Genomic DNA, 12,214 nt, shown 5'->3' with positions numbered 1-12,214 from the left:
TGTTTTCGTTTTTGCTTTCCTTGCCTGAGGAGACATATCTGGAAGAACATTAAGGCTAATGTCCAGAAGATTACTGCTCATGTTTTCTTCTAGGAGTTTTATGGTTTAAGGTCTCAGTTTAGGTCTTAAATCTGTTTTGAGTTTATTTAGTGTAAGAAAGTGGTCTAGTTTCATTCTTTCATATGTTTTGCATGTCCAGTTTTCCCAGCACCATTTATTGAAAAGCCTATCTTTTTCCTATTGTATGTTCCTGCCTACTCTTATCATAGGTTGGCCATATAAATGTGGGTTTACTTCTGGGCTCTCTATTTTGTTCCATCTATCTATGTCTGTTTTTATGCCAATACCGTACTGTTTAGATTATTATGGGATTGTGATATCTCCAGCTTTTTTGTTCTTCCTCAAGGTTGCATTGCTTATGGCAGGTCTTTTGTGGTTCTATACAAATGTTAGTATTATTTGTTCTCGTTCTTTGAAAAATGCCATTGGTGTCTTGATAGTCCTTTATCAGGTATGTGTTTTGCAAATATTTTCTCCCAGTCCATGGCTTCTATTTTCATTCTCTTAATACTTCTATTTGCGGAACAGAAGTTCTTAAGTTCAACTTACCAATTTTTTTTTCTTTCAGGGATTGTGCTTTTGGTGTGGAATCTAAAAAGTCCTTTCTCTTTTAATGTTTGTTTCTCCATTTTTAGGCATGTACCATATAAATCCAATCTGATAATCTCCACTTTAGTAGGTGACTTTAATGCTTTTGTGTTGTGTTCATACTGATATATTTGTAATTTTCTACTTTACGTTATGTGTTCTTGTTTCCATGTTTTTTTTCTTTGCCTCCTTTTTCTCTCTTCTATCAGATTCATCAGGTTTACTTTATTTTTCTTCTATTAATTATCTTTCTTCTATTAATTTAAAAAGTATAGTCCATTTGACTCTCCCTGATGGCGAGTGATGATGAACATTTTTTCATGTGTCTGATAGCCATTTGTATGTCTTCATTGGAGAAGTGTGTGTTCATATCTTCTGCCCATTTTTTGATATGATTATCTGTTTTGTGTGTGTTGAGTTTGAGGAGTTCTTTTTAGATCCTGGATATCAAACTTTTGTCTGTACTGTCATTTGCAAATATCTTCTTCCATTCCGTGGGTTGCCTCTTTGTTTTCTTGACTGTTTCCTTTGCTGTGCAGAAGCTTTTGATTTTGATAAAGTCCCAAAAGTTTATTTTCACTTTTGTTTCCTTTGCCTTTGGAGACATATCTTGAAAGAAGTTGCTGTGGCTGATGTCGAAGAGGTTACTGCCTATGTTCTCCTCTAGGATTCTGATGGATTCCTGTCTCACGTTGAGGTCTTCTATTCATTTTGAGTTTATCTTTGTGTACGGTGTAAGAGAATGGTCGAGTTTCATTCTTCTACGTATAGCTGTCCAGTTTTCCCAGCACCATTTATTGAAGAGACTGTCTTTTTTCCACTGTATATTTTTTCCTGTTTTGTCGAAGATTATTTGACCGTAGAGTTGAGGGTCCGTATCTGGGCTCTCTCCTCTGTTCCACTGGTCTATGTGTCTGTTTTTATGCCAGTACCATGCTCTCTTGGTGATCACAGCTTTGTAGTAAAGCTTGAAATCAGGTAACGTGATGCCCACAGTTTTATTTTTGTTTTTCAACATTTCCTTAGCGATTCGGGGTCTCTTCTGGTTCCATACAAATTTCTGGATTATTTGCTCCAGCTCTTTGAAAAATACCGGTGGAATTTTGATCGGAATGGCATTAAAATTATAGATTGCTCTAGGCAGTATAGACATTTTAACAATGTTTATTCTTCTGATCCAAGAGCATGGAATGGTCTTCCATCTTTTTGTGTCTTCTTCAATTTCTTTCATGAGTGTTCTGTAGTTCCTCGAGTACAGATCCTTTACCTCTTTGGTTAGGTTTATTCCCAGGTATCTTATGGTTCTTAGTGCTATAGTAAATGGAATCGATTCTCTAATTTCCCTTCCTGTATTTTCATTGTTAGTGTATAAGAAAGCCACTAATTTCTGTACATTGACTTTGTATCCTGCCACGTTACTGAATTGCTGTATGAGTTCTAGTAGTTTGGGGGTGGAGTCTTTTGGGTTTTCCATATCACCTTACACCAGTTAGAATGGCCAAAATAAGCAAGACAGGAAACAACATGTGTTGGAGGGGATGTGGAGAAAGGGGAACCCTCTTACACTGTTGGTGGGAATGCAAGTTGGTGCAGACACTTTGGAGAACAGTGTGGAGATTCCTCAAGAAATTAAAAATAGAGCTTCCCTATGACCCTGCAATTGCACTACTGGGTATTTACCCCAAAGATACAGATGTAGTGAAAAAAGGGCCATCTGTACCCCAGTGTTTATAGCAGCAATGGCCACGGTCGCCAAACTGTGGAAGGAACCAAGATGCCCTTCAACGGACGAATGGATAAGGAAGATGTGGTCCATATACACTGTAGAGTATTATGACTCCATCAGAAAGGATGAATACCCAACTTTTGTAGCAACATGGACGGGACTGGAAGACATTATACTGAGTGAAATAAGTCAAGTAGAGAGAGTCAATTATCATATGGTTTCACTTATTTGTGGAGCATAACAAATAACGTGGAGGACAAGGGGAGTTAGAGAGAAGGGAGTTGGGGGAAATTGAAAGGGGAGGTGAACCATTAGAGACTATGGACTCTGAAAAACAATCTGAGGGGTTTGAAGGGGCGGGGGGGTGGGAGGTTGGGGGAACCAGTTGGTGGGTATTAGAGAGGGCACGGATTGCGTGGAGCACTGGGTGTGGTGCAAAAACAAGGAATACTGTTATGCTGAAAATTAAAAAAAAAAAAAAAGTAGATAGGTCTGGGCCTCCTCAAACTTTCAAACCTGACAAGTTACAGTGTTATTGATGAAAATAAAAATGCTTAATAGAAAAAAAAAGTATAGTCCATTTCTAATCTTGAATCTAAAGTTATTTGGGGTTTTCTTCTTCCTAAACAGCTAGAAAAATGTGGAACTCCTAATTCTGATTGTCCTATCTCTTACATGTTCTCCAGGATTGTTGTTCCAATACTATATTGAAGCCTTGGAAATGAGTCATTCTTGCTTAGAGTTACCCACAAGTTTACAAACTTCTTTGCTTGCTTTTCTTCCTGGCATTATTGTCCTTTCTAGTGAATCTAGTTTTCTTTCCTAAACTGTATCCTTTTTTAGTTCTTTGAAACCTTTTCACTGATAATAAGCACTTGGGGGAGTTTTTGTAAAACTACCTTTACTTCTGCCCTCATTTCTGAGTAATAATTTTAACTGGATTTAAAATTCTAAGTTGGGTGTGCTTGGGTGGCTCAATGGGTTAAGCCTCTACCTTTGGCTCAGGTCATGGTCTCAGGGTCCTAGGATCTAGCCCCACATCGGGCTCTCTGCTCAGCAGGGAGCCTGCTTCCCCTGCTCTCTCTGCACACCTCTCTGCCTACTTGTGATCTCTCTCTTGTCAAATAAATAAATAAAATCTTAAAAAAAATAAAATTCTAAGTCAGCCATTATTTTCTCCTATTTCTTTGAAGAATTTTTTTCATTGGCTTTGAATTCATTTGTTGCTATTAGGAAATTGCCATCTAATTACTGTTCCTTTGTGGGAAATCTACCTTTTGTCTCAGCCTGCTTTTAAGATTTTTCTTTATCTTTGGTGTTCTGTAGTTTTACTACAACAGATCAATAGATGTAGAATTACTTTTAGTCCTGATGGCATTTGTTGAACTTCAGTCTGAAGATCTATTTAAACAATTATCTCTAAGATTACTGGTTTTCATCTCTGAGCATATTAACTTACCCATTTTTTGTTTTTGTTTTTTAAGATTTTACTTAGTTATTTGAGAGAGAGCATATGAGCACAAGTGGCGGGGAGTGGCAGGCAGGTGGAGAGGAAGAACCAAGTTTCTGGCTGAGCGGGGAGCCCAATGTGGGGCTCGATCCCAGGGTCCTGGGATCATGACCTGAGCTGAAGGTAGATGATGAAGTGACTGAGCCATCCAGGTGCCCCTCAACTTAACCATTTTTATTTCCCTTTTATAACTCTTACTAAATACATGTGAGACCCTTTCAGTCTTCAGCCTTTTATTTTTCATTGCTTTGCCTCTGAGTTGCTTTCTGTGTTATTTTTTCAAGATCTCTCTTCTAGTTCATTAACTTTTTTTTTTAGCTTCAACTAATATGTTATTTTATTCATCAATTAAATTGAATTTCAGTGACTGTATTTTTCAGTCTGAGGCTTTAGTAATATATAGTATGCTTTATGGTTTAGAACTTAGAGCACAGGTACGTTGCAGGGTTCAAATTCTAGCTTCACCACTTACTACCTGTGATTAACAGTTATTTTTCTCATCAGTTAAATTAGGATAATAGTATAGATATACTATAGATAGAGAATCTAATAGTTTAGAATGAGAATTAACAGAAAAATAAAGGGATTAAACAGTGTGGTAAGTGCTGTGTATTAACTGCTATTGTCACATTTGCATTTTTGTCTCACTTTATTTCACAGTCATTGTTTTAAATATATTTAATTTTAAATTACCATCTTATCAGTTATCTGAAGTCTAATCCTATTTTCTCTTGACTTTTTCTCATGATGGATTGGGATTATTTTCCTATTAATTTGAAATTTGGGGTTATAAAAGTCTCTTCATTGAGGCTTTAACTCTAAGAGTCTTCTTTCATCTAAGTGGACCACTGTGTCTCCAGATTTTGTTTCTGCCAGCTTGGAACCAATGTCTGTTAATAGCTCGGCATGGGGTATGACACATTCCTGGCACTCCAGTATTTAGAGATCAGATAGAAGTGACCAGAGAGGTTGAAAATAGAAAACCAAAGTTTAACAGAAGTCGAGGGAAAATACCTCATTTTTAAAGGAGGGATCTGGGTGATTTATGGAAGTTTTATGCTGCTAAGATATGAAGTAAGATGAGGTCGAAGGAGTTTCCATTGGATTTTATAATGTGGAGGACTTCTGTGACTTTGAATGATTGTAGTATAGTAGTGTGGGGAGAAGCCTTATGAAGTAAAAGATTGAAGACTGAGATTTTTTTTTTTTTTGTACTATACCTGATGCAATAAGAAAAGATAAAGGAAAAAGTAGAGCTATCTGTAATATAGGTGACATGATTATAAATAATAGTTGTTTTGTTTTTATTTTTTTCAAGATTTTATTTATTTGACAGAGACACACCAAGAGAGGGAACACAGGCAGGGGGAGTGGGAGAGGGAGAAGCAGGCTTCCTGCCGAGCAGGGAGCCCAATGTGGGGCTCGATCCCAGGACCGTGGGATCATGACCTGAGCCTGAGGCAGACGCTTCAAATGACTGAGCCACCCAGGTGCCCCAATAATAAATTTCTATGTTAAAAAAAATATCAAAAGCACCAAATAGCTAGAAATAAATTTAACAGAAGTTGTGTAAGACAGCTACACTGATAACTGTGCATAAAACACTGCTGAAAGAAATTGAATACATGGAGCTAGATACAGTGTGTTCATGGATTAGAAGATTCAATATTGACATCAGTTGGTCCCAGCTTCTTTGATTTCATTACAATCCTGATCAAAATCCCAGCAGTGTTTGTTGTAAAAAAAGAATCAGCAAGCTGATTCTAAAATTTAAAAAATTTGAAAATGCAAGGTATTAAGAATAGGCAAAAAAGAGAGAACAAGCTGATTGCAAAATTTACATGTATATATACAAAAGATCTAAAATAGCCAAGATGGTCTTAAGATATTTACAGTACCTGTTTGGAAGACTTGGCATAAAATGAGAGTAAGACTGTGGTAGAGTTTAGTAGATATTCTAATCAATGGAATAGAGTCCAGAAATAGATGTAATTAAACACTTTTGACAAAGGCACCAGCTTTTCAGTAAATGGTGGTTAAGGCAGGTGGATATCCATGCAGAATAAACAAACCTTGGTCTATCTTTAAACCGTAAACAAAATTAATCTCAGATGGATGATAGACCTAGGTAAGAAAGCTAAAACTATGGTGTGAAAACTGAAGAATATTCTCATATTGACATTGGAGTAGGCAGAGGTTTAATAGATGGCACAAAAATGCACTTGACCATAAAAAAAAAAATCAGTGTATTTTTGGGCTTCAAAGATATTTTAGAAATTCAGTTCGTCAAAAGACACCATTTGAGGATGGATAAAGAAGGCCTTTCTAAACAAGACCTCAAACTCAGAAGATGGTAAAGGAAAAAATTGCAGCTTAGATAAATTGTCTCCGCTCCCCAAAAAAGGAAGAAAGCAAGCAAGAAAGACCTGAAATATAAAGGTTCTCATTAGCAGCTTCAAGAAACTGGGAGAACATTTGCTGCATAATTATAACACATGAAAAGCACCGTGAGATAAAATAATGGCTCCTCAAAGATGTCCTAATTTCCAGAGCCCGTGAAGGTAGCAGATGGAATTTTAATGAGGGAGATTATTGGAAAGAACCCAGCATAATCACAAAAGCACTTACAGGTGGAAGAGGGAGAAGTCCAGAGTGATGGCGATAAGAAGAGAACTCCATTGATCTTGGCCTACGAAGATGGAGGAATGGAGATACAAGGATTCCAGGTGGCCTCTAAAAACTGGAAAAGGCAAGGAAATGAATTCTTCCTAGAGCTTCCAAAAGAAATACAATCCTGCCAACACCTTGATTTTAGTCCAGCAAGTCCCATTTTAGACTTCTGATCTCCAGAAGTGTAAGATAATGAATTCATGCTGTTTTAAGCCACTAAATTTATGGTAGTTAGAGCAGCAGTAGGAAGCTATGCATACTGGCTATCAGTAAAAAAGACAAGTAATGTAATTTTAAGATGGTTAACACAAAATTAAACCTAGATGTCCAATAAATACAGTTAAAAACACTGAGTACCACTAGTAATCAGAGAAATCAAATTTAAATGAGATCTATTTTTGCCTATTAGATTAGCAGAAATTTTCATAGATATTATCCATCCAGTCTTCTCAAGAATCCAAGAGTCTCTTATACATTGTTGGTGATAGTCTAAATAGGAAAGATGTTTGAGAGGGAAAATCCATCAAAATTAATAAAATAATAAAGATTATTTCCTTGTGTATACCTGTATACAACTTGAATCTTTCACAGGGAGTATCTTTCCGTATCACTTGTGAAACTATTTTTCAGTGCATAAAGAAACCGAGTCCAAGGGCAATACAAAAAAACCAGCAAATGCAAAACAGAAGATGCATGTTGAGAGTGGGGAGCAGGAAGGGGGGCAGGGGGAGAGAGACAGGCATACTGCCTGCCGGATTTTAGGCTGGGGTGATAGCAACATTAGCTAGAGTTAATCATTTTCCCTCCTCGTCACACAGCTGCTCTGTCTACATCTTCTCTCACATCTATTGCCAACATTCTGTTTATTGCATCTGTCTGTGGAAGTATCTGTACCCATCACCCCCGGTCCTCTAAGGGATGTGGCTAAAAGCTCAGTCTGTTAGCCATGTCTGCACTCATGGTGCAGCTGCTGCCTGGATTAAGTACTCATCATGAAAGAGATGTTTTCCATGGACACATGTGCCCGTAACAGTCATCTTGTGGTTTTGTACACCTCCTAACAGTCTTGAAACAAGTACTTATGGTGGTGAGCATTTGGTAATGGAGGTAATTGTCAAATCACTGTCGTAAACTCAAAACTAGTATGGCAGCTATACTTCAAGTAATAATTTATATAAATAAGATTTTTTTAAATATTAAAAGTAAACTCCTTGAGCAGCATAAGTAGGTGCTCAGGCCAGGATTGGAGGTGGCTGATGTTACCAGACTTTAAACTTCTAAAAATGCATGAAGCCAGATGGGCCCACAGGTCTTCTTCCTTGCTCCCTTCTCCTTTCTTGCATGGCTGTTTCCCCAGCATGTTACCATGAACATTCAGGCAAACACCACTCAGCCGTGAGCTCCCAGTGAATAGCATGAATTTAATATTTCTGGTTTTGGAATACATAGGTGGAGGGCAGCTATCTGGTTAGGAGGTGGATGTGTCTAGTCATTGTAGACTGTTGTCCAGAAAGCGTTTATGGCTTCATTGGCCAAAACCCCCTCATTCTAGGGACAAGAAACTGATGCCTAAGAAGAAGAGTGCCTGAGCATGTTGCTATTAGTGGGGAAGCCAGGACAGAAATCTCTCCCACTTGGGGGTCAGGGATCTTTTCTGAACATCTGCCTTCTCCATGTACCTTACTTAGGTGGCATCCTTATGCTTTCCTTGGACTTTGTTACACATTAGCAGTTTAAATCTACTCTTAAGGATTCAACTTCGGACAAAATTTCCGTATTCTGGATGAGTTCAGGTCTTTAGCTAGCAGGCAGGCTTTACAAGCTGTGGCGGGGTAACCTACCACCAGTTGAGCTCTTTGTCATTAAGGGCCTTGTGAATTGCCTAGTTCAAGAACTGACCATTGGTCCACTTAGCTGGTGGCTCCAGAAAAAACTTTACCCTGTGGTGGCTTTGTAATGTGTCAGTATACATAGGCTGAACCACATTTTCCAGAATACCCGTTCTTTTATGTTTCTGGTTGGGGTGGAGCGCAGAGGAGATTCTTGTTGGAGATTTGGAGGGCCCATGTGATGTAGCAGTCCTTTTTATCACCTAAACGTTGTGCTTTTGAGCCAGCTCCCCTTGTTGGCAAGAGGCAGCAGGGGACCGGCAACTGCTGCATCTGCTCCAGATTCCTGCTTTAGCTCCTCTAACCCCGGCCTCACCTGGTGCGTGTACACAAGCCCGCCCAACCTCCCCCACCCCAAAGCCAGAGGCAACACAAGCAGACATGGTTTTAGTCTCTACTTGTGACTTCAGCTTGTTGCCTATGGTTCTAGCTTGTGGCTTTCTGTCTTTCCTGGCTACTGCTAGCCCCGAAGATTTCAAACTCCAGCTCAGGGCAAAGGTGGCCCTTAGAGACTGCCTTAGAAGCTCCTGCAATTACAGAAGTTAAACTCCTGCAAATTAATACGTATTCTGTTTCATACACACTCATCTAGTGGTTCTGCTTCTCTGGTTAAACCATGACTGCCACGCACCTGTTCCCAAGAAGCCACTGTTTTATTCACCTTACATAGCAGCTTGAACAGTTTCTGTGGGACAGTACAACTTTGGACATCCAGGATCCCATCCTCTGGAATTCTCCAACTTTCAGAATCCTTCCATACTCCTAAAGAACAGAAAATAAACTAAAAACCCCAACCCTCTTTGATGAAGCATCATTTGACACCCAACAACAACAGAATGGACCCGAGCACTGGCAGAGGAGAGAGCAGCTCCGTCCAGCAGGAGGCAGAAGAAAACTGAAAGGACAGGGATCAGAGTACAAGTGAGCCTGAGTAACAGCAGGGGCCACAGCTAGAAGCCAGGAAAGGCAATAGACCTAGATCCTGAATGGAAGAGAAAAGCTAGAACTCGCCTGAAGTTTTGGTAGTAAAAAAGCTTGTCCTAAGCAGCCCTGTGATGTCACTGTACCTCATAAGGCACTGGGTTTCTGCTAGACACTTGGAGATGCCCATCTACACCACATACACCACAGGCAGTAGGGCTGGAGTTTGGTAAAAATACCCCTTTGTCCTGGCTGCCCTGGGTACCAGTGATCCACAGTGTGTTCAGATACAAAAAAATCATTAAAGATACTCTTTCAAGGAATATTGACTTATCACCTAGACAGCGTACAAGTGACTTTCAGTATAAGTATTCAGGATATAGTTAAATGTTCCACATGCGGATTTTATTAGATGCTGAATACAAAGGAGGGCGTGGAGGAAACTACCTGAAGAGAGATCTTCGTGGTCTCCAGTAATCTTTACCTTGTAATAAGCCCTCCAGTTGTTGAAATGACTAGTTAGTGAAGAAAGAAAACAGACCTTCCAGAAAGTGCCTCTGGCCTGTGATGCTTAGGTGTTGCAAGTCATGGGAGCAATCAGGTGGTGACCTAGAAAGTGGGGAAAATATTCAACGGGAGACTGCTTCCACCTCACCTCACTGGCTGGTTGTGCCATTAGACCTGTGGCTTTGCCCAGGGGGTCACCGTGTTTTACTAATGGACTAATGGGTGAGAAACCTACAAGCAAGCTATCCTCTTGGACTTCTAAAGAAAACAGTTTTCCTGGAGTCATAGTACCACTTTACTGTGAACTTCCCCACTCCCCCTGCTCTTTCCATCTTTGTGATCCATCACAGATGGTGGTGTTCATGATTGTGGCTTTTGAGCAACAAAGTGGAGTTTCTTGTTTCTCAGTATGGTCCGTTAAGGACGACAGGCAAGTCTGTCCATATGCTTTAAGTTAGCTTCATTATTTCAGCACTTTTTTAGCTGTGATTTCCATAGTCCTTGTCTATTCCCACAGGACCCTGAACAGAGATCACACTTTTCATCTTTCTTCGTTACTGCCTGTCTCTGATTCTGTGATTCCTGTGACACCGGGTTAGCACTTGCTTCCAAGAATACTTGATGCCCCAGTGATCGAATTTTGAAATAATTCCATTGTCCTTGAAGTCGGGCTGTAAGGGTCTGAATAGCTAAGAATATCCCCTATTCTAAAAATAAGGGAATTTGGGTGAGCCTCGTTGGGGAAAAAGCATTGTGGTGGGTTTATGTTAATTAACTGGTGGGTGAGGGTTCTTGGCCCAGTTTGATGCAGGAGAGCATGTTTCTAGAGCTGATGCCTCAGAGCTTAGGTCTGTTCCCTATCGGGATTGCCTCTGGGTCTTGATCCAATCTGGGTGCCTCCCATCCGGTCAGGCCCAAGGCTCCTTCCATCTGCATCCTGTGACTCGTAGGTATACCTGCGACTCTCTGCCCACGTAAAACAGGATTCTGAACACACCGTTTCTTTCTGGATACAAATGCCAGTCTTCTGCCCTCCTCTGTTTTCCTTAAGGTTGAAAGTAGAATTTACCACTTCCTGGCCTAAAACCAAAGGCAGAAGAAAGGAATGTGAAGCTTAAGACACTACCTAAGATCATATTGACATAGTTTTTCCTTAAATACTATTTTGGCATATAATAAAATCAGACCTTCCAGCTACACCAGAGTCCAGGAAAGAAAAGACTTTAGACAGAGAAAAAAAAAAATCTAAAAAGGGTAATTATTTTAATAGCTGTCCTCGGGGAAAACACAGATAAGGGTGAAGCTGCCCCAAATTAACAATTAGGTAAATCCTGGGGATTATAGCACAGCAGGATTTAGTATTCCATTTCTAAACAGGGCACAATGCTGCCCAAAACTGAATGAATGTGATAGCAGCTATCTGTGATTTTGACCGATGTTCTTGTAGCTGTGAAAGTTTGACCTGAGCTGAAATGCTTCACTGATCAGCCCTTTCTGTGTCCTTGTCCCTGCAGCGCGAATTTGTCCAAGGCCGCCTGGGGAGCGTTAGAGAAGAATGGCACCCAGCTGATGATCCGTTCCTATGAGCTTGGGGTCCTTTTCCTGCCATCAGCATTTGTAAGTTCACATTTGAAACTGCCTGAGTGGTCACACGTGAAGCAGGTTGGGTTTTTATGTTCTCTTCTTTTGATCATGATGACCTGCCCGAGGGCAGGAGGTGGCAGGGCCAGGGTTCTAACCGAGAGCCTGTGCCCTCAACTGCTGGCCTGTGCTAACAGATATATTTAGCACTCACTGTTCTGGGTGCCATGAGATTGCTGCTCTCAGGAAGCACACCTGATGACAGATTGAAGATAATTGCGTTGGGTAAAGTTAATCACATGTTTCACAGGATTTAAATATTGTTAAGATTCATTACAAGATGGTAGTGACAGGTCACCAAAGGGATGAGTCAGCCAAGAGCAAGATGTTCCTTTGGAGGAGGTCTTTGGAAGCTAGAAGATTTAGTAGGGCGCGGGGGAGGGGGGTTGGTGGGGGAGGATGCTTCGAGTTTAGGCTAGGCAGAGAGGAGAGGGAAGGGCATCCCATGTTGGAAGTGGCATTAGCATAAGTCAGGAGGCAGGGACGCTCACAACGTCTGCTTGAGAAGGAGGTCAGAAGGTCATGGAGGCCCTGTGCGGTCAGACTCTCTGGTAAGCCCCCTAGAAACACACCACAATGGAAGCTGTGTCTCTTGAGGTGCCTAGCCCAGCCAGCTTGTCTCCCACCTTGGAACAGCTCTCGGTTTCTGCAGCTGAACGCCAGACAGTATGGCTGCTTTTCATGTCGGGACTGGCTATGCAG

At 40.5% G+C, this 12,214-nt stretch overlaps 1 protein-coding gene across 1 annotated transcript in view; it reads left to right on the top strand.

The window, feature by feature from the left end:
- The window catches only part of LOC111148692 (tyrosyl-DNA phosphodiesterase 1), a 92,509-nt gene that overhangs the window by 58,488 nt on the left and 21,807 nt on the right, over positions 1–12,214 (top strand). The window contains exon 14 of the mRNA XM_022505480.1: positions 11,386–11,488. Coding sequence (XP_022361188.1) covers positions 11,386–11,488 — 103 coding nt within the window. The remainder of the gene's footprint in view (positions 1–11,385; positions 11,489–12,214) is intronic.

Source organism: Enhydra lutris, unplaced genomic scaffold (assembly GCF_002288905.1).
Source record: "Enhydra lutris kenyoni isolate GAN:26980312 unplaced genomic scaffold, ASM228890v2 scaffoldscaffold20, whole genome shotgun sequence".
NCBI classification, from domain to species: Eukaryota; Metazoa; Chordata; class Mammalia; order Carnivora; family Mustelidae; genus Enhydra; species Enhydra lutris.
Note: the sequence above shows the minus strand (reverse complement) of the source record. Positions and strands in the feature narration are given on the sequence as shown.